Genomic DNA, 26,170 nt, shown 5'->3' on the forward strand with positions numbered 1-26,170 from the left:
GCCATCATCTTATATCAGGACAGAATGGACTTCAGGGGCTCCGGCACTTATTTCTCCTGCAGTCTTTGGACGAGCTGACTGGAACATACTAACAGGACATTTGAAACACACAATAGTGCAGAACAAGAACACCAAACTCACCATTCCTGACATTTGCAGCCGTGATGATTGCCGTTCCGTGGTCTTCCGGTCAAATGGTTTTCTAGAGGAAGGGAGTGTGTCCGGGAAGAAACTGAAGACTTGGAGTAACTGCATGGCTTTGAGATGCTGTTCCTGGAATGAGGCCACAATATTGGTGTCCTTACTCACCACGGCGATGAACTGTAGCAGAGAAACCTTCCATCGATCAATGTTCGGCAGACACAGACAGTAACAAACACTGCACACTCACATCATCGATTCATCCACCTTCGGCTGCAACCACTCAAAGTACAGAATAGGAATAAAGCTCCCTCTACACTGTCCCCATCAAACACCCCCAGGACAGGTACAGCACGGGCTTAGATACAGAGTAAAGCTCCCTCTACACTGTCCCCATCAAACACTCCCAGGACAGGTACAGCACGGGGTTAGATACAGAGTAAAGCTCCCTCTACACTGCCCCCATCAAACACTCCCAGGACAGGTACTGCACGGGGTTAGATACAGAGTAAAGCTCCCTCTACACTGTCCCCATCAAACACTCCCAGGACAGGTACAGCACGGGCTTAGATACAGAGTAAAGCTCCCTCTTCACTGTCCCCATCAAACACCCCCAGGACAGGTACAGCACGGGGTTAGATACAGAGTAAAGCTCCCTCTACACTGCCCCCATCAAACACTCCCAGGACAGGTACAGCACGGGGTTAGATAGAGTAAAGCTCCCTCTACACTGTCCCCATCAAACACCCCCAGGACAGGTACAGCACGGGGTTAGATACAGAGTAAAGCTCCCTCTACACTGTCCCCATCAAACACTCCCAGGACAGGTACAGCACGGGGTTAGATACAGAGTAAAGCTCCCTGTACACTGTCCCCATCGACACTCCCAGGACAGGTACAGCACGGGGTTAGATACAGAGTAAAGCTCCCTCTACACTGTCCCCATCAAACACTCCCAGGACAGGTACAGCACGGGGTTAGATACAGAGTAAAGCTCCCTCTACACTGTCCCCATCAAACACTCCCAGGACAGGTACAGCACGGGGTTAGATACAGAGTAAAGCTCCCTCTACACTGTCCCCATCAAACACTCCCAGGACAGGTACAGCACGGGGTTAGATACAGAGTAAAGCTCCCTCTACACTGTCCCCATCAAACACTCCCAGGACAGGTACAGCACGGGGTTAGATACAGAGTGAAGGAAATTGTGTAGAGGATGTGGAGAAAGTGATTCGAGTGAGGAGGGATTCAGTTCTGTTGGGAGACAGGAGCACTGTAGTTATTCTCCCGAGTTCAGCAAAAGTTTAACATTGATTTGATTGGGGTGATTTCCAGTAGCAGATATAGAATAAAAATAAAGGCTGAATCTATCAGCATCTCTCGGGAATGTTACACTCTGATGCCCTCTGGAAGTTCATCTAAGCAGCATCCTCAGACATTCCCCTGCTCATTACTTTAATCATCTCTTCAAACGTTTCTCTCCTGTTCATTAAGGACGCCCTGTCCTTTACTAAACCGTGCTGCCTCCCTCTAATCAGCTGAATATTTTGAAAATGTTCAGTCATAAGGACGGCACGGTGGCACAGTGGTTAGCACTGCTGCCTCACAGTGCCAAGGTCCCAGGTTCGATTCCGGCTTGGGTCACTGTCTGTGCGGAGTCTGCACATCCTCCCCGTGTGTGCGTGGGTTTCCTCCGGGTGCTCCGGTTTCCTCCCACAGTCCAAAGATGTGCAGGTTCGGTGGATTGGCCATTATACATTACCCCTTAGTGTCCAAAAGGTAATCTGGGGTTACTGGGTTATGGGGATAGGGTGACGGTGTGGGCCGATACGGTGCTCTTTCCAGGGGCAGGCCCTCCTGCGATGATCCGCCCGCGATGGGCCGCATTCCCGACCGTGCGGGACATGTAGAGTCTCAGTGGTCGGGAGCCTGGCGTGGCGATTGCGGACTGTGTCCAGCCCTGCCACACTCGGCCGGGATCCGTGCCGCAGGCTGGGGGGGTGGGGGCTTCCGCGAGGGCTAGGGGGGGACTGGTGGGGGTTGGCCTGTGGAGTTGCGGATGACGGGTCAGGCCCGCGCACGGCTGGCGCCATGTTTTCGGGCGTGACCGCTGCAGGTTGCTGCCGTGCGCGGCCAGGGACCCGGCCGGGGGTTTCACCCGGCCCCCCCCCCAGCTAGCCCCTCACCGGCCCCGGAATGAGTGAGGGGTCGGCGCCGATTTTTATGTCGTAAAACGCCCGCGGATTCTCCATTCGAGCCGGCATTTAGCCGCTGAAACGGAGAATCCAACCCATTCTTTCAAAAACCATCCTGGGCACACTGAAGAATCTCACTACCTGTCCAAGAAAAGCGTATCTGCTTATTTTAATCTATACGAAAGCTAAAATTCCCCTTTCAAATCTTTACTATTGCTACATGCTTGTTTAATCTCTGCATTTATACAATCTGCCATTCAGTGACCCTAACAATGGGTGTGTGAGCCCGTGGTGAGCAGACGTGTACCCAGGTACCAGGACTCTCGCCCCCTTTTACCTGTGACAGGGGCTGAAGTTCATTCAGCGTCAGCCCCACAAATTCCCGGTGAGCCTCGGCAAAGCTTCGCATCGAGTTGATGAAGAGTTCGTCCGCGCTCTTATGAAACTTTGGCAGTTCATCGAGGAGCTGGGCATTGAGAGCCTCGTAGTTGTTCTTGGCGGCCTGCAGTTCATCCAGGGTCCTTTTGTCCTTCACCTTCTCGGCCCTCTCCTTGCAGTTATGGTAATCCAGCAGCTTGTCGAAACGTTTGATGATCAGCTTGTGGGGCCCGGCACACATCCCCAAGAGTTGGTTCAAGGGAGCGACGACGAGCGTCTCCGTCCGCTCTTTCTGTCGGAAAAACAATTTGAGGAAAAAGTTCTCAACCTGGTTTGAAAATCACTCCGGGACCTCAGGCCCCTCCCTAACTCCAGCCCTACAACCCTCTGAGATCTCTACGAAGCTTCAACTCTTTCCTCAACTCAAATCGCTGCACCATTGGCGGTCGTGCCTTCAGCTTCCGGGGCACTAAACTCTGGAATTCCCGCCCTAAACCCCTCTCTCTCTATCTCTCTTCTTTAAGATTTTCCTTAAACTGCCGCACGGCACCGAGGACCCGGGTTCGATCCCGGCTCTGGGTCGCTGTCCGTGTGGAGTTTGCACATTCTCCCAGTGTTTGCATGGGTTTCACCCCCACAACATAAAGATGTTCAGGGTAGGTGGATTGGCCACGCCAAATTGCCCCTTAATTGGAAAAAATTAATTGGGTACTCTAAATTTATAAAACAAAAATAGATTCTCCTTAAAACCCCGTCTCTTTACCAAGCTTTTGATCACCTGTTGCCGATCATAATGAATGGCGGAGCGGGCTCGAAGGGCCGAATGGCCTCCTGCTCCTACTGCCTATGTTTCAGTCCGAATGTCTCCTGATGTTTTATCTTGACGCCGGCGCTATGTAAATGTCATTTGTGTTGAACCTGGAGTTGGTTAACAGCTCATTCCACATGCGAGGAGAGTCCGACAGATCTGGGAGGTCTCGGGGCAAGTCCTCAGTCTGGACTGACCTTGACGGGATTAGGACGTGAATTGTTCTGGGGTAGGCAGACCCACATCACCCCGGGATCTCCGCTGGGCACTGCCCCTCAGGTTGGCACGGATGCCGGTTTAGCCGCGACGCTCCGATTTCCCGGGTCTAGACCAGGATGCCAGGAGGCTTGGACTGGGCTGACGGGACCAAAATCCTGGCTCCAGTCCAGCACCTTAAGATCATAGAGAGTGGGGAGAGAAGATACAACAATGGCAGCCGGGGAGGAACATCTGGCCACTCCCTCCTGGAGCAGCAGCTCCTCCTGCCCCACAGGGGAAAAGAAGATCTGGAAAATTCTGCTCCCACTCTGTAAGTGAGGGAGACTCGGAGGATTGGTCAGCACAGGAGGATGCCATTCAGCCCATCGTCCCTGTGCGAGCTCCAACCAGCACCACTCTCTCCCTGTTCTTTCACCATCGTTCTGCAGCCTTCTCCTTTTCAAATGTTCATCTGCTTCCACTGCCCGTTCAGACAGCGCGTTCGGGATCACAACGAACCGCTGTGTACAATTGAAAAGATGTCCATCCCTCCCTCTCTGGTTCTTCTGCCAACGTTCTGACATCTGTGACCACTGACAATGAAAGCAGCTACTTTTTATGTACACACCTGACATTAAAGGCTGACTCACTATCACCGACACTTTGGCAATCACTCACAAAGGTGGTGAAGAGGTTGTCACTGATGAATCGATGTGCTCGCTGGAAAGTCTCCAAGTCTGAATGATTCTTCTCTCCATACATGTCCAGGATGCTCATAGCCACCAGCACCTTCACTGACACCGATTCCTATTGCAGGACAGAAACACAGTCAGCTCCCAGTTTGACCCGGCTTCGCGGAACTGTTAGAAAAATAAAGGTAGTTTTAAGAGGTTTATATTTGTATTGGTAAACATTAGAATTAAGGTTTAGGGACTTCCGGGTGCGGCGATGACCAGCTGAGTCGCACGTTTCGGCAGCTCCCGGTGAAACGGACCTTTGGGCTCTTGATAGGAGCCCCAACGGCAATTTTGACGGCTAAAAACACTGTGTGGTAAACCAGAAGGGAATCCCCCCTGGATACGGATGGAAAAAGAAGGAGAAAGTGGCCGGATTGCAGTGGATCCTTTAGAACAGCAGCAAGGAAGGCAAGCAAAAACCAAGATGGCGTCGGAAGGTGGCAGTTTAACATGGGGCCCTGAACAACAAGAGTTCTTGAAATGCTGTGTGGAAGAGATCAAAAAGGAAATGAAGAAAGAGCTGTTGGCCCCGATACTACAGGCGCTCAAAGGGCTAAAGGAGGAACAAAAGACCCAGGAGCGGGAGCCCCGGGACCGGATGGATTCCCAGTCGAATTCTATAGAAAATATGTGGACTTGCTCGCCCCGGTACTGACGAGGACCTTTAATGAGGCAAAGGAAAGGGGACAACTGCCCCCGACTATGTCTGAAGCAACGATATCGCTTCTCTTAAAGAAGGAAAAGGACCCGCTACAATGCTACAATGTCCAAAGATGTGCGGGTTAGGTGAATTGGCCAATGATAAATTGCCCTTAATGTCCAAATTGCCCTTGGTGTTGGGTGGAGGTGTTGAGTTTGGGTAGGGTGCTCTTTTCAAGAGCTGGTGCAGACTCAGTGGGGCCGAATGGCCTCCTTCTGCACTGTAGATTCAATGATAATCTATGATTAATCTAGGACAAAGGTTCGGCACAACATCGTGGGCCGAAGGGCCTGTTCTGTGCTGTATGTTCTATGTTCTATGTTCTATGTGAAGGCAAAGGCAGCCGAGAATGAGGACGACATACAGGGCCTGGTGGTGAAGACGGAGACGCAGGAGGCACATCAGAAACGATGTGTGGAAAGGTTGGAGGCACTGGAAAACAACGCAAGGAGGAACAACCTGAGGATTCTTGGTCTTCCTGAAGGTGTGGAGGGAGCGGACGTCGGGGCATATGTGAGCACGATGCTGCACTCGTTAATGGGAGCGGAGGCCCCGGCGGGTCCGTTGGAGGTGGAGGGAGCATACCGAGTGATGGCGCGATGACCGAGAGCAGGAGAAATTCCCAGAGCCATAGTGGTGAGATTCCTCCGTTTTAAGGATAGAGAAATGGTCCTTAGATGGGCGAAGAAAACTCGGAGCAGTAAATGGGAGAACGCGGTGATCCGCGTTTATCAAGACTGGAGTGCGGAGGTGGCGAGAAGGAGGGCGAGCTTTAATCGGGCCAAGGCGGTGCTTCATAAAAAGAAGATAAAATTTGGAATGCTGCAACCGGCAAGACTGTGGGTCACATATCGAGGGAGGCACCACTACTTTGAGACGGCGGATGAAGCGTGGACTTTTATTGTGGAAGAAAAACTGGAATGAGTGGGTTATTAAAAAGAACGTTTGAACAAAGTGGTGGGGCGAATGTGGGGGGCAAAGAGGGGGGTTAAAAAGGGGGGAAAGAGGAGTTTTATGTACTAATCCTGCGATGTGGTAACTTTTCTCTCTCCCACAGGTGGTGATGGGGGGAGGAGGGGAGGTGGAGGAGATGGGGCGTTGGCCATTGGGGGCGGGGCCAAGGGAGAAGCGCGGGCTTGGTTCCCGCGCTATGATAATCATGGCGGGAATAGAGAAGCAGGAAGGAGGGGGCGTCGCACGGTGCGAGCCGAGGTCACGGGGGGAAGCCGAGGTCGGCCGATAAAGAGGGCTCGGGTACTCGCACACCTTAAGAAACTTAAGGCAGATGTGGTTATGTTACAGGAAACGCACCTGAAACTGATAGACCAGGTTAGGCTACGCAAAGGATGGGTGGGGCAGGTGTTCCATTCGGGGCTAGATGCGAAAAACAGGGGGGTGGCTATATTAGTGGGGAAGCGGGTAATGTTCGAGGCAAAGACTATAGTGGCGGATAACGGGGGCAGATACGTGATGGTGAGTGGCAAACTACAGGGGGAGACGGTGGTTTTGGTAAACGTATATGCCCCGAACTGGGATGATGCCAATTTTATGAGGCGGATGCTAGGACGCATTCCGGACCTAGAGATGGGAAAGCTGATAATGGGGGGAGATTTTAATACGGTGTTGGAACCAGGGCTGGATAGGTCGAAGTCCAGGACTGGAAGGAGGCCGGCAGCAGCCAAGGTACTTAAAGATTTTATGGAGCAGATGGGAGGTGTAGACCCGTGGAGATTTAGATGACCTAGGAGTAAGGAGTTCTCGTTTTTCTCCTATGTCCATAAAGTCTACTCGCGAATAGACTTTTTTGTGCTGGGTAGGGCATTGATCCCGAAGGTGAGGGGAACGGAGTATACGGCTATAGCCATTTCGGATCACGCTCCACACTGGGTGGACTTGGAGATAGGGGAGGAAACAGGAGGGCGCCCACCCTGGAGAATGGACATGGGACTAATGGCAGATGAGGGGGGGTGTCTAAGGGTGAGGGGGTGCATTGAAAAGTACTTGGAACTCAATGATAATGGGGAGGTCCAGGTGGGAGTGGTCTGGGAGGCGTTGAAGGCGGTGGTTAGAGGGGAGCTGATATCAATAAGGGCACATAAAGGGAAGCAGGAGAGTAAGGAACGGGAGCGGTTGCTGCAAGAACTTTTGAGGGTGGACAGACACTATGCGGAAGCACCGGAGGAGGGACTGTACAGGGAAAGGCAAAGGCTACATGTAGAATTTGACTTGCTGACTACGGGCACTGCAGAGGCACAATGGAGGAAGGCACAGGGTGTATAGTACGAATATGGGGAGAAGGCGAGCAGGTTGCTGGCACACCAATTGAGGAAAAGGGGAGCAGCGAGGGAAATAGGGGGAGTGAGGGATGAGGAAGGAGAGATGGAGCGGGGAGCGGAGAGAGTGAATGGAGTGTTCAAGACATTTTATAAAAAATTATATGAAGCTCAACCCCCGGATGGGAGGGAGAGGATGATGGGCTTCTTGGATCGGCTGGAATTTCCCAAGGTGGAAGAGCAGGAAAGGGTGGGACTGGGAGCACAGATCGAGGTAGAAGAAGTGGTGAAAGGAATTAGGAGCATGCAGGCGGGAAAGGCCCCGGGACCGGATGGATTCCCAGTCGAATTCTATAGAAAATATGTGGACTTGCTCGCCCCGGTACTGACGAGGACCTTTAATGAGGCAAAGGAAAGGGGACAACTGCCCCCGACTATGTCTGAAGCAACGATATCGCTTCTCTTAAAGAAGGAAAAGGACCCGCTACAATGCGGGTCCTATAGACCTATTTCCCTCCTAAATGTAGATGCCAAGATCCTGGCCAAGGTAATGGCAATGAGAATAGAGGAATGTGTCCCGGGGGTGGTCCACGAGGACCAAACTGGGTTTGTGAAGGGGAGACAGCTGAACACGAATATACGGAGGTTGTTAGGGGTAATGATGATGGCCCCACCAGAGGGAGAAACGGAGATAGTAGTGGCGATGGATGCCGAGAAAGCATTTGATAGAGTGGAGTGGGATTATTTGTGGGAGGTGTTGAGGAGATTTGGTTTTGGAGAGGGGTATGTTAGATGGGTGCAGCTGTTGTATAGGGCCCCAGTGGCGAGCGTGGTCACGAATGGACGGGGATCTGCATATTTTCGGCTCCATAGAGGGACAAGGCAGGGATGCCCTCTGTCCCCATTATTGTTTGCACTGGCGATTGAGCCCCTGGCGATAGCGTTGAGGGGTTCCAAGAAGTGGAGGGGAGTACTTAGGGGAGGAGAAGAACACCGGGTATCTTTGTATGCGGACGATTTGCTACTATACGTGGCAGACCCGGCGGAGGGGATGCCAGAAATAATGCGGATACTTGGGGAGTTTGGGGATTTTTCAGGGTATAAATTGAACATGGGGAAAAGTGAGTTGTTTGTGGTGCATCCAGGGGAGCAGAGTAGAGAAATAGAGGACCTACCGTTGAGGAAGGTAACAAGGGACTTTCGTTACCTGGGGATCCAGATAGCTAAGAATTGGGGCACATTGCATAGGTTAAATTTAACGCGGTTGGTGGAACAGATGGAGGAGGATTTCAAGAGATGGGATATGGTATCCCTGTCACTGGCAGGGAGGGTGCAGGCGGTTAAGATGGTGGTCCTCCCGAGATTCTTCTTTGTGTTTCAGTGCCTCCCGGTGGTGATCACGAAGGCTTTTTTTAAAAGGATTGAAAAGAGCATCATGGGTTTTGTGTGGGCCGGGAAGACCCCGAGAGTGAGGAAGGGATTCTTACAGCGTAGCAGGGATAGGGGGGGGGCTGGCACTACCGAGCCTAAGTGAGTATTATTGGGCCGCTAATATTTCAATGGTGAGTAAGTGGATGGGAGAGGAGGAGGGAGCGGCGTGGAAGAGATTAGAGAGGGCGTCCTGTAGGGGGACTAGCCTACAGGCTATGGTGACAGCCCCATTGCCGTTCTCACCGAGGAACTACACCACAAGCCCGGTGGTGGTGGCTACACTGAAGATTTGGGGACAGTGGAGATGGCATAGGGGAAAGACTGGAGCCTTGGGGGGGGGTCCCCGATAAGAAACAATCATAGGTTTGCCCCGGGGGGAATGGATGGGGGATATGGAATGTGGCAAAGAGCAGGAATAACGCAACTGAAAGATCTGTTTGTGGATGGGAAGTTCGCGAGTCTGGGAGCGCTGACCGAGAAATATGGGTTGCCCCAAGGGAATGCATTCAGGTATATGCAACTGAGGGCTTTTGCGAGGCAACAGGTGAGGGAATTCCCGCAGCTCCCGACACAAGAGGTGCAGGACAGAGTGATCTCAAAGACATGGGTGGGGGATGGTAAGGTGTCAGATATATATCGGGAAATGAGGGACGAAGGGGAGACTATGGTAGATGAACTAAAAGGGAAATGGGTAGAAGAGCTGGGGGAGGAGATCGAGGAGGGGCTGTGGGCAGATGCCCTAAGCAGGGTAAACTCGTCGTCCTCGTGTGCCAGGCTAAGCCTGATTCAGTTTAAGGTATTACACAGGGCGCATATGACTGGAGCACGGCTCAGTAAATTTTTTGGGGTGGAGGATAGGTGTGCGAGGTGCTCGAGAAGCCCAGCGAATCATACCCATATGTTTTGGTCATGCCCGGCACTACAGGGGTTTTGGATGGGGGTGACAAAGGTGCTTTCAAAAGTAGTAGGAGTCCGGGTCGAACCAAGCTGGGGGTTGGCTATATTTGGGGTTGCACAAGAGCCGGGAGTGCAGGAGGCGAGAGAGGCCGATGTTTTGGCCTTTGCGTCCCTAGTAGCCCGGCGCAGGATATTGCTAATGTGGAAAGAAGCCAAGCCCCCAGGGGTGGAGACCTGGATAAATGACATGGTGGGGTTTATAAAGCTAGAGCGGATTAAGTTCGTCCTAAGGGGGTCGGCTCAAGGGTTCACCAGGCGGTGGCAACCGTTCGTCGAATACCTCGCAGAAAGATAGACGGAATGGAAAAAAGAAGGCAGCAGCAGCGGCCCAAGATCGGGGGGGGGGGGGGGGGGGGGGAGGAGGAGGAACCAGAAGGACTCTCAGGGTTGTTAATATATACTGTATAGTATGTATAGGTCGTTGCTACAGATAATTATATATTGGACTGTTAAATTATATTTTTGGAGAGTGTTACTTGTGACAAGGCAGTTGCCAATTAGGGCTAGTTTTCATTTTTGTTATTTATTATTTATTCATTTTTTGTTTATAAAATAGGTCATTGTTATTTGTGTTATAATATTGTGTAAAGGATGCACAATATACTGTGTTGGTTGACCAAAAATTTTCAATAAAATATTTAATAAAAAAAAAAGAATTAAGGTTTAGTTTTAAGTGGGTATAATTTAATGTTTCTGTGTCTGGAAGGGTAAACCCTATATTCATGCTGGCCAAAGGTCTTTTGTATGTGTGAGGCATGGTTAAGTTCCAACTGCGTCTCTACTGTGCTTAGAGAGGGCTACAGCGTGAAGAATAAATACGGCCACAGAGGTATATGGCCACTGCTCAGCAACTGGGAGTCTTATAAGGTAGAGAAGCTTTTAAGTTTTAGTTTGGCTAATTTGATTATAATTGGAGATGGGTAGTGAGAGAGAAGGCAGCTCTCACAGCTCTGCGAGAAGCAGTTGGTTCAGAAGACTAGAGAGGGAACTTTGCTGGAAGAAAAGCCATACTATGGAGTAATATGGCTGTTCAGCACAGGGCTAAATCACTGGCTTTGAAAGCAGACCAAGGCAGGCCAGCAGCACGGTTCAATTCCCGTAACAGCCTCCCCGAACAGGCGCCGGAATGTGGCGACTAGGGGCTTTTCACAGTAACTTCATTGAAGCCTACTTGTGACAATAAGCGATTTTCATTTCATTAATAGTTAAGAAAACAAGTTCAGAGGTCTGATGGAAACTAGAGAAATGAAGGGAGGTTTCCAAGATGTTGGAGGTTAAAGGTACAGAACAGAGCACTGTTCAGTAGAGACAGACAGAGCTGAGAATAAAGCTGAGACAACAGGAAGATATCCGAAGCGATTGTCAGGTTTGTGAGATTTTACTGCAGCCTGTGGAACACGAGTTGAACTATGGAAATCGGTAGCCGGATCTCACAGTTTGTGGGCAGGATCTAATGGCTGCGCTGCGCCCGACTAGGGGTGCGATGCGGCCGGTAATCGAGATTTACCTGGCTCGCCAAGCCTCACAAGGTCTAAAGGGATCTCACGAGGCGTCGCAATCTGGATCCCGCTCACAATGGGCGGGAACCTGAGTTGGTTAATCTACATATTGAAGTACTGCAATGAACAGCACTTTGATATGCCTGGGTTACCCAAGACAGGGGATGTAACCCCTGAGCGAGTGCCAGTTAGGACTGGACTCCACCAACGACCAGGAGTAACCGGCTCTTGGGCGGGTCTCCCAGGGGGTTGGGGCCCCTGGGTAGCCAGGCTCTGGGCAGGGTGGCACCTTGGCACCCCAATGACACCCGGGCACCCTAATGCCACCCTGGACCGGGATTGCCCTTCTCTTATTAGGTGGGCTGCGGGGGCTCGAGGACCCCTTCTTGAGTGGGTTCGGAGGCTTCGGTGTGTGTGTGTGTGTGGGGGGGTTAGTGATCGGGGTCCCACTCAGAGCTCCTCGGTGCAGGAAATGGGACTATGTGCAGCCTCGGCGAAGCGTTCCCCGCTGAGGCTCCAAGGTGAATCAAAGTCCCGTTTGATAGCGTGGCCTGTCTCGGCGCGGGAAACACCCGGCTAAACGCGCTCAACACGGAACTCTGATTCGTTTCCGTTAAATCGCGCCCTGTCTAAAATCATTTAGGACAAAGGAAACTTGAAAGGCGAGGTGGGAAATCCGGTTACTGGTTTCCTTGTTAAGTGTTGAGCGGAAGCCTTGTTTGACAGTACACATCAACTGGGATTGTAACAGAACTCAAACCTGCAGTCACTCAATAACACGCCACAGTTAGTGGGACAGCGATTTCAGGGTGTGTGCATCGATCTCAGTCTCCCTCCCTCAACAGCTCCTCAAGGTCCTGATTTTCATTGGGTTATACGCCCCCAGACTCTGGCTGCCCCAACATACCTCGCTCCAACTGGACGGTCTCCATCCATTTGTCCGAGTATCTGCCTCAGGCTGTTCGACTGTGGAAATGGCAGAATGCATCCACTCATCCTCTGCCGCAGTCAGGCCCCTAAACTCCTCCCAATAATTTCTGTCCAATCCCCAAACCCCTCCCCAATAATCCCTTCTCATCCATTCAACCTCATCCCAACAATCCCTGTCCATCCCCTAAACTCCTCCCCAACAATCCCTGTCCATCCCCTAAACTCTTCCCCAACAATCCCCGTTATTCCCCTAAACCCCACCCCAACAATCCCCGTTATTCCCCTAAACTCTTCCCCAACAATCCCTGTCCATCCCCTAAACGCCTCCCCAACAATCCCTGTCCATCCCCTAAACTCTTCCCCAACAATCCCCGTTATTCCCCAAACTCCACCCCAACAATCCCCGTTATTCCCCTAAACTCCTCCCCAACAATCCCTGTCCATCCCCTAAACTCTTCCCCAACAATCCCCGTTATTCCCCTAAACTCCACCCCAACAATCCCTGTCCATCCCCTAAACTCCTCCTCAACAATCCCCGTTATTCCCCTAAACTCCACCCCAACAATCCCTGTCCATCCCCTAAACTCTTCCCCAACAATCCCCGTTATTCCCCTAAACTCTTCCCCAACGATCCCTGTCCATCCCCTAAACGCCTCCCCAACAATCCCTGTCCATCCCCTAAACTCTTCCCCAACAATCCCCGTTATTCCCCTAAACACCCCAACAATCCCTGTCCATCCCCTAAACTCCTCCTCAACAATCCCCGTTATTCCCCTAAACTCCACCCCAACAATCCCTGTCCATCCCCTAAACTCTTCCCCAACAATCCCCGTTATTCCCCTAAACTCTTCCCCAACGATCCCTGTCCATCCCCTAAACGCCTCCCCAACAATCCCTGTCCATCCCCTAAACTCTTCCCCAACAATCCCCGTTATTCCCCTAAACTCCACCCCAACAATCCCTGTCCATCCCCTAAACTCCTCCTCAACAATCCCCGTTATTCCCCTAAACTCTTCCCCAACGATCCCTGTCCATCCCCTATACGCCTTCCCAACAATCCCTAACCGTCCACTAAACTCCTTCCCGACAATCTCCTTCCCATCAATCCCTGTCCATCCTCAAACTCCTCCCCGACAATTCCTTTCCGCCCCTTAACACCACCCCCCCCCAAAGCTGGTTACCGCCCACCCACCCACAGGCACTTGCAAGGATAGCGTCCCCTCCCCACCCCTTAGCCCAAGGCACTGAGGCTAATGGTACCCCAGCTACTGACTGTAGCCACTGGCTCCGGCGCTGTGTCAATGAGAATGTGCGACACACTCACCCGTACATGTTGCACATACAGAGACAGATCTCTGATGAAGGATTTAATGAGCCGCTCCTGTACTCGAAACCTCCTTTCTGCCTCCTCAAACGCCTCATCCTTGATCTGAAAGAGAAAAGATGTTTTAATCCTGCATCCAAAAAGAGCATTTTCGAAATGATGCTAAATGGGAAGTTGATGAGAAGCCAGAGAACAAAAGAACAAAGAACAAAGAAATGTACAGCACAGGAACAGGCCCTTCGGCCCTCCAAGCCCGTGCCGACCATACTGCCCGACTAAACTACAATCTTCTACACTTCCTGGGTCCGTATCCCTCTATTCCCATCCTATTCATATATTTGTCAAGATGCCCCTTAAATGTCCCTATCGTCCCTGCTTCCACTACCTCCTCCGGTAGTGAGTTCCAGGCACCCACTACCCTCTGCGTAAAAAACTTGCCTCGTACATCTACTCTAAACCTTGCCCCTCTCACCTTAAACCTATGCCCCCTAGTAATTGACCCCTCTACCCTGGGGAAAAGCCTCTGACTATCCACTCTGTCTATGCCCCTCATAATTTTGTATACCTCTATCAGGTCGCCCCTCAACCTCCTTCGTTCCAGTGAGAAGAAACCGAGTTTATTCAATCGCTCCTCATAGCTTATGCCCTCCATACCAGGCAACATTCTGGTATATCTCTTCTGCACCCTCTCTAAAGCATCCACATCCTTCTGGTAGTGTGGCGACCAGAATTGAACACTATACTCCAAGTGTGGCCTAACTAAGGTTCTATACAGCTGCAACATGACTTGCCAATTCTTATACTCAATGCCCCGGCCAATGAAGGCAAGCATGCCGTATGCCTTCTTGACTACCTTCTCCACCTGTGTTGCCCCTTTCAATGACCTGTGGACCTGTACTCCTAGATCTCTTTGACTTTCAATACTCTTGAGGGTTCTACCATTCACTGTATATTCCCTACCTGCATTAGCCCTTCCAAAATGCATTACCTCACATTTGTCCGGATTAAACTCCATCTGCCATCTCTCCGCCCAAGTCTCCAGACAATCTAAATCCTGCTGTATCCTCAGACAGTCCTCATCGCTATCCGCAATTCCACCAACCTTTGTGTCGTCTGCAAACTTACTAATCAGACCAGTTACATTTTCCTCCAAATCATTTATATATACTACAAAGAGCAAAGGTCCCAGCACTGATCCCTGTGGAACACCACTGGTCACAGCCCTCCAATTAGAAAAGCATCCCTCCATTGCTACCCTCTGCCTTCTATGGCCTAGCCAGTTCTGTATCCACCTTGCCAGTTCACCCCTGATCCCGTGTGACTTCACCTTTTGTACTAGTCTACCATGAGGGACCTTGTCAAAGGCCTTATTGAAGTCCATATAGACAACATCTACTGCCCTACCTGCATCAATCATCTTAGTGACCTCCTCGAAAAACTCTGTCAAGTTAGTGAGACACGACCTCCCCTTCACAAAACCGTGCTGCCTCTCACTAATACGTCCATTTGCTTCCAAATGGGAGTACATCCTGTCTCGAAGAATTCTCTCCAGTAATTTCCCTACCACTGAAGTAAGGCTCACCGGCCTGTAGTTCCCGGGATTATCCTTGCTACCCTTCTTAAACAGAGGAACAACATTGGCTATTCTCCAGTCCTCCGGGACATCCCCTGAAGGCAGCGAGGATCCAAAGATTTCTGTCAAGGCCTCAGCAATTTCCTCTCCAGCCTCCTTCAGTATTCTGGGGTAGATCCCATCAGGCCCTGGGGACTTATCTACCTTAATATTTTTTAAGACACCCAACACCTCGTCTTTTTGGATGACAATGTGACCCAGGCTATCTACACCCCCTTCTCCAGACTCAACATCTACCAATTCCTTCTCTTTGGTGAATACTGATGCAAAGTATTCATTTAGTACCTCGCCCATTTCCTCTGGCTCCACACATAGATTCCCTTGCCTATCCTTCAGTGGGCCAACCCTTTCCCTGGCTACCCTCTTGCTTTTTATGTACGTGTAAAAAGCCTTGGGATTTTCCTTAACCCTATTTGCCAATGACTTTTCATGACCCCTTCTAGCCCTCCTGACCCCTTGCTTAAGTTCCTTCCTACTTTCCTTATATTCCACACAGGCTTCGTCTGTTCCCAGCCTTTTAGCCCTGACAAATGCCTCCTTTTTCTTTTTGACGAGGCCTGCAATATCTCTCGTTATCCAAGGTTCCCGAAAATTGCCGTATTTATCCTTCTTCCTCACAGGAACATGCCGGTCCTGAATTCCTTTCAACTGACACTTGAAAGCCTCCCACATGTCAGATGTTGATTTGCCCTCAAACATCCGCCCCCAATCTATGTTCTTCAGTTCCCGCCTAATATTGTCATAATTAGCCTTCCCCCAATTTAGCACATTCATCCTCGGACCACTCTTATCCTTGTCCACCAGTACTTTAAAACTTACTGAATTGTGGTCACTGTTACCGAAATGCTCCCCTACTGAAACATCTACCACCTGGCCGGGCTCATTCCCCAATACCAGGTCCATTACTGCCCCTTCCCTAGTTGGACTGTTTACATATTGTTTTAAGAAGCCCTCCTGGATGCTCCTTACAAACTCCGCCCCGTCTAAGCCCCTGGCACTAAGTGAGTCCCAGTCAAAGGTTTGAACTTCTGAACACACAGCTCATTACAAAATACAGCAAGTAACCATGTCACCTCTGAACTCCCTTTGAAATTGAACAGCTCAAAGGCCAAGTTCCTACGCACGCACACACACACACACACACAAATAAGTATTTCTATATTGACTGCATATTTCCATGTAGAACCAGTACCAATCCTTCCTCCCCTCACTCTCTCTAGCTCCCTGTCTCTCTCCATCTCCCCCCCCCCCAACTGCACCTACCCCTCACTCCATCTACCCTCCCTCCTCCATCCCATCCCCTCTATTTCCACACCTTCATCGACCCTCCCTCCTCCCCTTCCCCTCTATCCTCCCCCCCCCCCCCATCTCTACCCTCCCACTCCCTCTACTCGTCCCATCCCCTTCTGCTGTCTCCACTCTATTCCCCCACTCACTCTACTCTTTCCCCCCCCCTCCCTTCCGCCCTCGACTCCCCCACTCCCTCCATCCATTCCCACGCACCCACCCCCACCCCCGCCCCAATTCTCTTACCTGGGGGGCAAAACCCGTCAGGTGCTTGAGGTGACTGCTCACCCTGTTGGATTTCTTTATGATGGAGTGCATACTGAGTTTGGAGATCTTGTCGATCAGCGAGTCCTCATCTCCTTTCCGATACTTCAGAACTGCACAGAGACACAGGAGATCCAATCAACAACAACTTGCCTCGATACAGAACCTTCAACCTGCCTGCACTCTGGGCGGGAAGGAGCAACCTCACGGCACCAATGGAAACGGAGGAGAGCTCGCCCATTCACAATATTTATTTCCCAATCACCACCTCTTAAAATAATAAAGCAGATTATCTGAATTATGGGATCTTGCTGTGTGAAAATTGGCTATCGCGTTCCCTACATTACAACAGTGACTACACTTCACTAGTACACCATTGGCTCGAAAGCACTCCTGGTGGCCTGAAGTCATGCAAAGACGTTATAGAAATGAAAGTTATTTCAAGTATCTCTTTTTACTAAAACATTCGAAGTTCCTTCACAGGAGCGATCAGCAAATAAAAACTGTCCCTGAACCACATCAGGAGATATTCAGACAGGTGTGACCTGAAGCTTTGTTAAAGGGGAGCATCTTAAAGGGGAGGGCGAAAGCGAGGTAGAGGTGCAGGGGTTTAGGGAGGGAATTGCAGAGCTTAGGGCCCAGTCAGCTAAAGGCCTGGTCGTCAATGGCGTAATGATCGGGGATCATTAAGAGGCCAGAATTAGGGGAGAGCAGAGATCCCAGAGCATTGTGGGACTGGTTCAAACATGGATAAAAGAGCTGAACTCCAGAGTGAGGCGAGAGTGATTGCCCTTGATATCAAGGCAGCATTTGACCGAGTGTGGCATCAAGGAGCCCGAGCTAAACTGGAGCCAATGGGAATCGGGGGAAAACTCTCCGCTGGTTGGAGTCATACCCGGCACAAAGGAAGATGGTTGTGATGGTTGGAGGTCAATCATCTCAGCTCCAGGACATCACTGCAGGAGTTCCTCAGGGTAGTGTCCTCGGCCCAACCATCTTCAGCTGCTTCATCGATAACCTCCCTTCCATCATAAGGTCAGAAGTGGGGATGTTTGCGGGTGACTGCACAATGTTCAGCACCATTCGCGACTCCTCACATAATGAAGCAGTCCATGTCCAAATGCAGCAAGACCCGGACAATATCCAGGCTCGGGCTGACAAGTGGCAAGTTACATTCGCGCCACACAAGTGCCAGGCAATGACCATCTCCCACACGTGAGGATCTAACCATCGCCCCGTGACATTCAATGGCATTACCATCACTGAATCCCCCACAATCAACAATCTGGGGTTACCATTGGTCAGAAACTGAACTGGACTAACCATGTTAACACTGTGGCTACCAAGGCCGGTCAGAGGCTAGGAATGCTGTGGGGAGTAACTCACCACCTGACTCCCCAAAGCCTGTCCACCACCTACAAGGCACAAGTCAGGAATGTGATGGAATACTCTCCACTTGCCTGGATGAGTGCAGTTCCAACAACACTCAAGAAGCTCCTCACCATCCAGGACAAAGCAGCCCCGCTTGATTGGGCACCCCGTCCACAAACAGTCACTCCCTCCACCACTGACTTTCAGTAGCACTGTCTACGAGATGCACTGTAGGAACTCACCAAAGCTCCTTCAACGACATCTTTCAAACCATAACCATCTACCACTCACCATCGTGACTTGGAAATATATCGCCGTTCCTTCACTGTCGCTGGGGCAAAATCCTGGAACCCCCCTCCCTAACAGCACAGTGGGTGTACCTACACCTCAGGGACTGCAGCAGCACAAGGCAGCTCACCACCACCTTCTCAAGGTCAATTAGGGATGGGCAATAAATGCTGGTCTAGCCAGCGATGTCCACATTACAAACATGTCCAAACTCTAGTTGCCATTTGTTCTTCCTTTGTGACCCAGTGTAACAGTTTTGAGTGAGTTGTCGGGTCAGTAAAGAATGCATTGGTGTGGGTCTGGCCCAGACTGACGGGTCAGCGGGTTTCTGCCTCAAAGGACGAGTGAAACAATTACGTTCTTGACGATAATCTGACAGTTCCATGGTGACCATTACTGAGAGCAGCCTTTTATTCCCCAAAAAATGAATTCAACTTTACAAACCTGTGGAATTTGATCTATTGATTCACTGGGTTAGGAGCCGTGAAACATTAACCCCTTAAACACAACCAGGGAGCCACAGTGAAGGATCCACACGTTCTCCCCGCCTCTGCGTGGGTTTCCTCCGGGTGCTCCGGTTTCCTCCCACAGTCCAAAGATGTGCAGGTTAAGTGGATTGGCCATGCTAAATTGCCCTTAGTGTCCAAAAAGGTTAATTGCTCTTAGTGAAAGGTTAGGAGGGGTTACTGGGTTAAGGGGCTAATGTGGAAGTGTGGGCTTAAGTGGGGTGCTCTTTCCAAGGGCCGGTGCAGGCTCGATGGGCCGAATGGCCTTCTTCTGCACTGTAAATTCTGTGTATGTTCTATGTAAGATTAATAAACAGCGAGAGAGCGAGCAAGGGATATGGAGTGAGTGAGGGAGTGAAAAAGAGAGAAAGAGAAAGGACGAAGCAGAATGGAACAGCATGTCTCACCCAGGTCCTTCCGTCGCTTGTACTCATTGATGTTAACATTGAGATCCTTCACAGCGAGTAGCGCCTCCCCTAGCGGCTTCTTGTCACGGTGTGACTCTGGGGTCGTGTTCAGCAGCTCCATGAGCAACAGTGGGTACCTCATAACCCGCTGCACTGGCTTAATGAGGAAGGAACCCAGGTTAATGTAGTTGGTTTTGCCCCTGGATTGTAAAATAAAACCCGTATTAGAAACTATTATTAAAACAGACCTGGTTCACATTCGGAGCACTGTTTTCTATTCCGGACACCACACTTTCGAAAGGATGTGAAGGCTCTGGAGAGGGAGCGGAGATTTACTGGAATGTTTCGGGGATGAGGGACTTGAGTTAATGTGGAGGGACTGGAGAAGTTGGGATAGAACAAAGAAAAGTACAGCACAGGAACAGGCCCTTCGGCCCTCCAAGCCCGTGCCGACCGTGTTGCCCGACTAAACTAAAATCTTCTACACTTCCTGGGTCCGTATCCCTCTATTCCCATCGTATTCAAGGGCAGCACAGTCCAAAGATGTGCAAAAATTGCCCTTAGTGTTGGGTGGGGTTACTGGGTTATGGGGATAGGGTGGAGGTGTGGGCTTGGGTAGGGTGCTCTTTCCAAGAGCCGGTGCAGACTCGATGGGCCGAATGGCCTCCTTCTGCACTGTAAATTCTATGATTCATGTATTTGTCAAGACGCCCCTTAAATGTCACTATCGTCCCTGCTTCCACCACCTCCTCCGGCAGCGAGTTCCAGGCACCCACTACCCTCGGTGTAAAAAAAACTTACCTCGTACATCTCCTGACAGGGATTGAGCAGAGAAGGTCAGGGTGAGATTTAATCGAGGCGTTCAACATTGGAAACGAATTTTGATAGATATACAAGGAGAAAGTGTTTCTCGTGGCAGGAATGTCGGTAATCGGAGACACAGACTGAAGAAATTCAGTAACATAAATGGAAGAGGAGATGGGAATTTTGTTTTTTGCACAGGGAGCCGTGATCGGGAAGGTGCTGCCTGGAAGGGCGCTGGAAGCAGTTTCAGTCGGAACTTTCAAAAGGAGAATTGGATAAAGACTTGAAAAGGAAAAATCTGAAGGACTAATGGGCGAGAACAGTGGGTATGGGACTAATTGGACAGATTTTTCAAAGAGTCACAGACACAATGGGACAAATAGACTCTTACTGCGCTACAGGATTCTATCATTCTGAGAGATCTCGGCACTGTACAATATTCCACAGGATTTCCCTTTACACGCCGGTGATTCCGACATGTTCACCTGACTGTCCAATCCACGTTAATGTCAGACTGCACATCACAAAAAACGACAGGAGACAGAGTGGGCTGTGTCAATGGGAAGGGAATGGGTCACTGCATTGGTGAACATGATAAACAGATTTATTCCCAGCCCCATGTGTCCGGAATCACTTACGGCAAACGGGATACCAGGAATGACCCCAGCCTGAGGATGACAGTACAGTACAAGCACTGTATCTGGCCCCGTGCTGGACCTGTCCTGGGAGTGTTTGATGGGGACAGTGTAGAGGGAGCTTTACTCTGTATCTAACCCCGTGCTGTACCTGTCCTGGGAGTGTTTGATGGGAACAGTGTAGAGGGAGCTTTACTCTGTATCTAACCCCGTGCTGTACCTGTCCTGGGAATGTTTGATGGGGACAGTGTAGAGGGAGCTTTACTCTGTATCTATCCCTGTGCTGTCCCAGTCCTGGGAGTGTTTGATGAGGACAGTGTAGAGGGAGCTTTACTCTGTATCAATCCCCGTGCTGTACCTGTCCTGGGAGTGTTTGATGGGAACAGTGTAGAGGGAGCTTTACTCTGTATCTAACCCCGTGCTGTACCTGTCCTGGGAGTGTTTGATGGGAACAGTGTCAAGGGAACTTTACTCTGTATCTAACGCCGTGCTGTACCTGTCCTGGGAGTGTTTGATGTGGACAGTGTAGAGGGAGCTTTACTCTGTATCTAACCCCGTGCTGTACCTGTCCTGGGAATATTTGATGGGAACAGTGTAGAGGGAGCTTTACTCTGTATCCAACCCCGTGCTGTACCTGTCCTGGGAGTATTTGATGGGAACAGTGTAGAGGGAGCTTTACTCTGTATCCAACCCTGTGCTGTACCTGTCCTGGGAGTATTTGATGGGAACAGTGTAGAGGGAGCTTTACTCAGTATCTAACCTGTCCTGGGAGTGTTTGATGGGGACAGTGTAGAGGGAACTTTACTCTGTATCTAACCCCGTGCTGTACCTGTCCTGGGAATACTTGATGGGAACAGTGTAGAGGGAGCTTTACTCTGTATCTAACCCCGTGCTGTACCTGTCCTGGGAGTGTTTGATGGGGACAGTGTAGAGGGAGCTTTACTCTGTACCTAACCCCGTGCTGTACCTGTCCTGGGAGTGTTTGATGGGAACAGTGTAGAGGGAACTTTACTCTGTATCTAACCCCGTGCTGTACCCGTCCTGGGAGTGTTTGATGGGAACAGTGTAGAGGGAACTTTACTCTGTATCTAACCCCGTGCTGTACCTGTCCTGGGAGTGTTTGATGGGAACAGTGTAGAGGGAACTTTACTCTGTAGGCACAAGTAGAATAAATCACACCATGTATTACTTACCCATAACAGAGAGTAATGTTGATTAACACCAGTATGGGTTAACAATATTAGGCAGAGACTAAAAACACGCAGGCTGGAGGCAGCAATGGGTTAATGAGTTTAATACAATTTGTGTTGAAGAGGGAAACATTGAAAGGTGATGAGAGGGTAGGCTGCAGTGCATTGATTACACAGACATGAGGTGCTGGACACAAGGGGGGTTGCTCGGTGATAGAAAGGGACGGCCAGTCCACGTGATAACGTTTAGTGACAGATTCAGCTGGGTTATGCCGTGCCGGCTGCAGCCAGTTAGAGCGAGCAGGCAGAACAGGGGAGCCGCATCTTCAACCACTCTCTCTCCCTCTCTCTCTCTCTGACACACTCTGCACCAATTCGCAGCCCAGTCTCGCCCTCTCCTTCCCCCACACTCCCATCGATGTTATTCCCTCCAGTTTTTCTCTCCTCTCCTGCTGAAAGGGTCAATCCAACTTGGTGGGTTTGGGGATCAATTTCTCGATTCTCATCAGAATGAACGAGCCTGGCTTTTGATCTATGGGGGGCATCGCCGTCCTTAGCCGACGTTTGCGCCCACACCCTCCTCCGCACACTCCACCTCGACATAAAGCCCCCAAGCTCGTCCCCTCCTGCACACACTTGGCAATCACCACCCCCCCCCCAGCCCCTTTTCCAAGCATTAAATGAAATGAAAATCGCTTATTGTCACAAGTCGGCTTCAAATGAAGTTACTGCAAAAAGCCCCTAGTCGCCACATTCCGGCGTCTGTTCGGGGAGGCTGGTACGGGAATTGAACCGTGCTGCTGGCCTGCCTTGGTCTGCTTTAAAGCCAGCTCTTTAGCCCTGTGCTAAACCAGCCCCTATCCCCACCCACCATCTGGCCCCTCCCTCCACACCCTCTGCTCCAACCCCAGTACAAAGATGGAACCGAGCCCACCCCCCTCTACCTGCCCCAACACATCCAGACCCTCCCCTCCACCCATTCAGTCCCCTCCCGATGTCCTCTCCCCCCCCAACACATATCCACTCGCTTGAAAGCAGGCGCCACAGAAATGCACAAGACCTTGGCTGCAGTAAGCAGGAGCAAGTAATGTTACGGTGAAAGGTCGTAGGGTCAGACTTACCACTGACGATAAATTGCCCTGGAGGAGGAGCAGTTTGGGAAGAGAGGGGGGAGAAAAAAAAAAGAGTTAGCTGGAGAAAACATCAGTAAATTCCACAGAGCCGCCACCGCAGGCACCGGACCCAAACCCCGAGACAACAGAGTCGCCAACATCCAGAAAGTCTGGTCAAGGGCTCCTTCGACAGCACCGTCCTAACCCGCCACCTCCGCCATCCAGAAGGAAAAGGGCAGCAGATGCCTGGGAACCCCACCACCTGCAGGACCCCCTCTGAACGACACACCACCCTGACTTGGGAAAATCGCCGTTCCTTCACTGATCGACAATGTTTAACGTAAAGATCGTAAATCATTAGTGAAAGACGAGCCAGATGCGAGAGTGACAGAGAGAGGCAGACATAATCCTTCACCCTTTTCCAAGTAGCAGTATGTAAACATTGTGCCTGTCACATCTCCCCCTTCTTCCCAGCAGGGCAGGGGGTGTATTCAGGCCTCTGGATGTCAACTGCGGTCCAGTGGGGAGAACTCGCTCCCCTCCGAGTCAGATGGTTGTAGGTTCAAGTCCTACTCCAGAGAGTGGAGTACAAAATCCAGGTAAGGTTCACAGATGTTGCACTCACAGGTGCTAAACCAGAGAAAAGTTACAGCACAGAGGCGGCCATTTGGCCCAACGTGTCGATGCCAGCCCGAGGACAACCAGGTGGCCTTTCTAACCCCACCTTCCTGTACCTGCCCATAGCCCTGTAGCTTACAGCACTTCCGGTGCAGCTCTAAGCACTTTTTAAGAAGACTTCAGGGTCTCTGCCTTCACACCACCTCAGGCAACGAATTCCAGACTCCCACTCAACAGATGAGACAAGAAACGGTCTCGCCTGCCCTATCGGGGGGGGGGGGGGGGGGGGGGGGGGGGGGATGCAAACGATCCCAGGGCAGTATTTTGAAGAAGAGGAGGGAAGTTCTCCCCTGGACCAACGTCACTAAAACAACATGATCCGGTCATTCTCACATTGCTGCGTGTGGGATCTTGTTGTGCGCAAATTGGCTGCTGCATTTCCTACATTGTGGCAGTCACGTCAAAGGTACTTCATTGGCTGTGAAGAGCTTTGGAAAGTCCCGAAGTGGGGAAAGGGGGCTATATAAACGCAAGTCCCTCCTTTATTTAACCTATGTATGAGTAACTGTACTTCAAAAGGGAACTTGTTGACTAGGAGGCACTCGGAACCTGTGACGACTTGTTACCAACCCTTTATTAACACATCTGACTTGCTACAAGCTGTCGCTTGTTGCTGCTTACCGGAGGTGTTCCAGGCAGGCATTGACATGCCCCTGAATCTCTTTGTCCTTCTCGTATATCTCCAAGAGGGCGATGGCCTCCTCGTGGTTTTGACAGTAAATGTTGTACATGTCCTCCAGCTCATTCCTGAAGGAGAGGAACACGTGACCTGGACAGGGTGGGAAAGAGCAAAAAACATTCGGCAATCTGACGGCTTGGGCCCAAGGTGCTTAATTCTAAACGTCAGCAGTGAGTTATCATTAACAAAGTGAATCATTCCAACATCAAAGCCTCTAGTTTAGAACAGTTAAAAGGTGTAGGTGACACTCGGAAAGAAGTGGAGGCAAATGGAGTATTGCTGAAAAAAAAGATATGCTGTCGAAGCTTTTTATCTTGCACTCATCAGACCAGACACAAGAACGCCAAATTCCAAAGGTGTTATGGGCGAGGCGTTTTCAGAACCCCAAAAATGTATCATGGAGTTCAACCAACCTCTCCCTTTAATGGATTGTTGCTTTTCCAGCACACGGCTTCTTCCCCAGGTGTGATATTACAATTATGGAGACGTGGTTTTTAACACAAAACAATGTTTATTCTATGAACTCAACTTAACCTTTTAAATAAACATTGGATCCCTTAACACCCCTTACTTCAAAGATAACCCCGAAAATAATACAACACTAAATAATCCCTCAAAATGTTCCTTCAAACATCCAAAAGCCTTCAAACCTTCAAAACAGCAACACACCAGGTCACAGAATATATATATTTTCTGTTTGATGGCAGAGATATATCAACTTGGTTGACTTCAGCTCCAGCACCTTGCTATCTTCCTGCAGCTCTCTAGAAAATCACAGACACACCCAAGCTGCTTTTTCAAACTGGCTTTCTCCCTTGAAGCAACTCACAGCAAACCAGAACTTCTCAAGCTGCTGTCTCAAACTGGCTTTCTCTTTTTAATCAGCTCGCAGCAAGACAGCCAGGCACTCTTAAACTGCTCTCAGCGAAACCAGCCAGGCACTTTTCCAAACTGAAACTTCAAAATGGCTGAACTGCTCAGCTCCACCCACTCTCTGACATCACTGTTTTCTTAAAGGTACATTGCTTAAACATCCACGTCTTAAAGGTACTCTCACATGACAAAGGACAATTGAAACTTCAAGGGAAAAGGGGCTGCTGATTGGGCGATCGAAACAAACAGCATGTTCTCTCAGTTATTCCTAACAGGCAGAGTGCAGACCGCACTCAACCAGCCGATCTTCCAAAGCCCAAAATACCTCTGCTGTGTGATGGATTGGCCAGCACTTACTGAATAATACTGAGTGCGCTAATAGCTACACTAACAACCAATTAATAATCAGTGGAGCTCGTGAAGTGGCTCATTTACCCTTGCTGGTAAGTGTCAGGCATTCCAGTGCAGCAAATGGGCCGGGATTGTCCGTTTGGGAGGCTGTGTCCTCCTGCCGGAGCCGAATTGCACCAGTTTCACGATCCCCTTGCGGCCATAAAGTGGGATGCAATTCAGTGTTCCTCACCACAAACATTTATTCATGGCGTGGAACACTAGGGATTCCAGGGTATCCTGCCATCGGGCCGCCATTTTGACGGTGCGGCCCGACCGCGAGGTCCCGCGGCCGGCCACCCCCCACTCCATTAATAGACCACGACCCACCCATCCCCAAGTTCGGGGGCTACCTGCCCCAGGGACCCCTGTAATCCCCCCCCCCCCCCCCCCCAGGGGGCTACCTGCCCCAGGGACCTCTGTAATAGGTGGATGCCTCCCACAGGGACCCCTGTTATAGGGGGAGCCCTCACAAGGATCTG

General features: G+C 50.6%; 1 protein-coding gene across 2 annotated transcripts in view; it reads right to left on the bottom strand.

Moving 5' to 3' along the window:
* The window catches only part of LOC140393341 (dynamin-binding protein-like), a 43,726-nt gene that overhangs the window by 12,957 nt on the left and 4,599 nt on the right, over positions 1-26,170 (bottom strand). The window contains exons 3-10 of one of the 2 annotated variants that reach the window (XM_072479698.1): positions 24,368-24,515; positions 23,078-23,095; positions 19,328-19,527; positions 16,738-16,868; positions 13,572-13,676; positions 4,399-4,527; positions 2,674-3,006; positions 142-321 (exon numbers count right to left, since the gene is read on the bottom strand). In XM_072479698.1, coding sequence (XP_072335799.1) covers positions 142-321; positions 2,674-3,006; positions 4,399-4,527; positions 13,572-13,676; positions 16,738-16,868; positions 19,328-19,527; positions 23,078-23,095; positions 24,368-24,515 — 1,244 coding nt within the window. The remainder of the gene's footprint in view (positions 1-141; positions 322-2,673; positions 3,007-4,398; positions 4,528-13,571; positions 13,677-16,737; positions 16,869-19,327; positions 19,528-23,077; positions 23,096-24,367; positions 24,516-26,170) is intronic. The other variant, XM_072479699.1, reaches the window with a different exon arrangement.

Source organism: Scyliorhinus torazame, chromosome 16 (assembly GCF_047496885.1).
Source record: "Scyliorhinus torazame isolate Kashiwa2021f chromosome 16, sScyTor2.1, whole genome shotgun sequence".
NCBI lineage: Eukaryota > Metazoa > Chordata > Chondrichthyes > Carcharhiniformes > Scyliorhinidae > Scyliorhinus > Scyliorhinus torazame.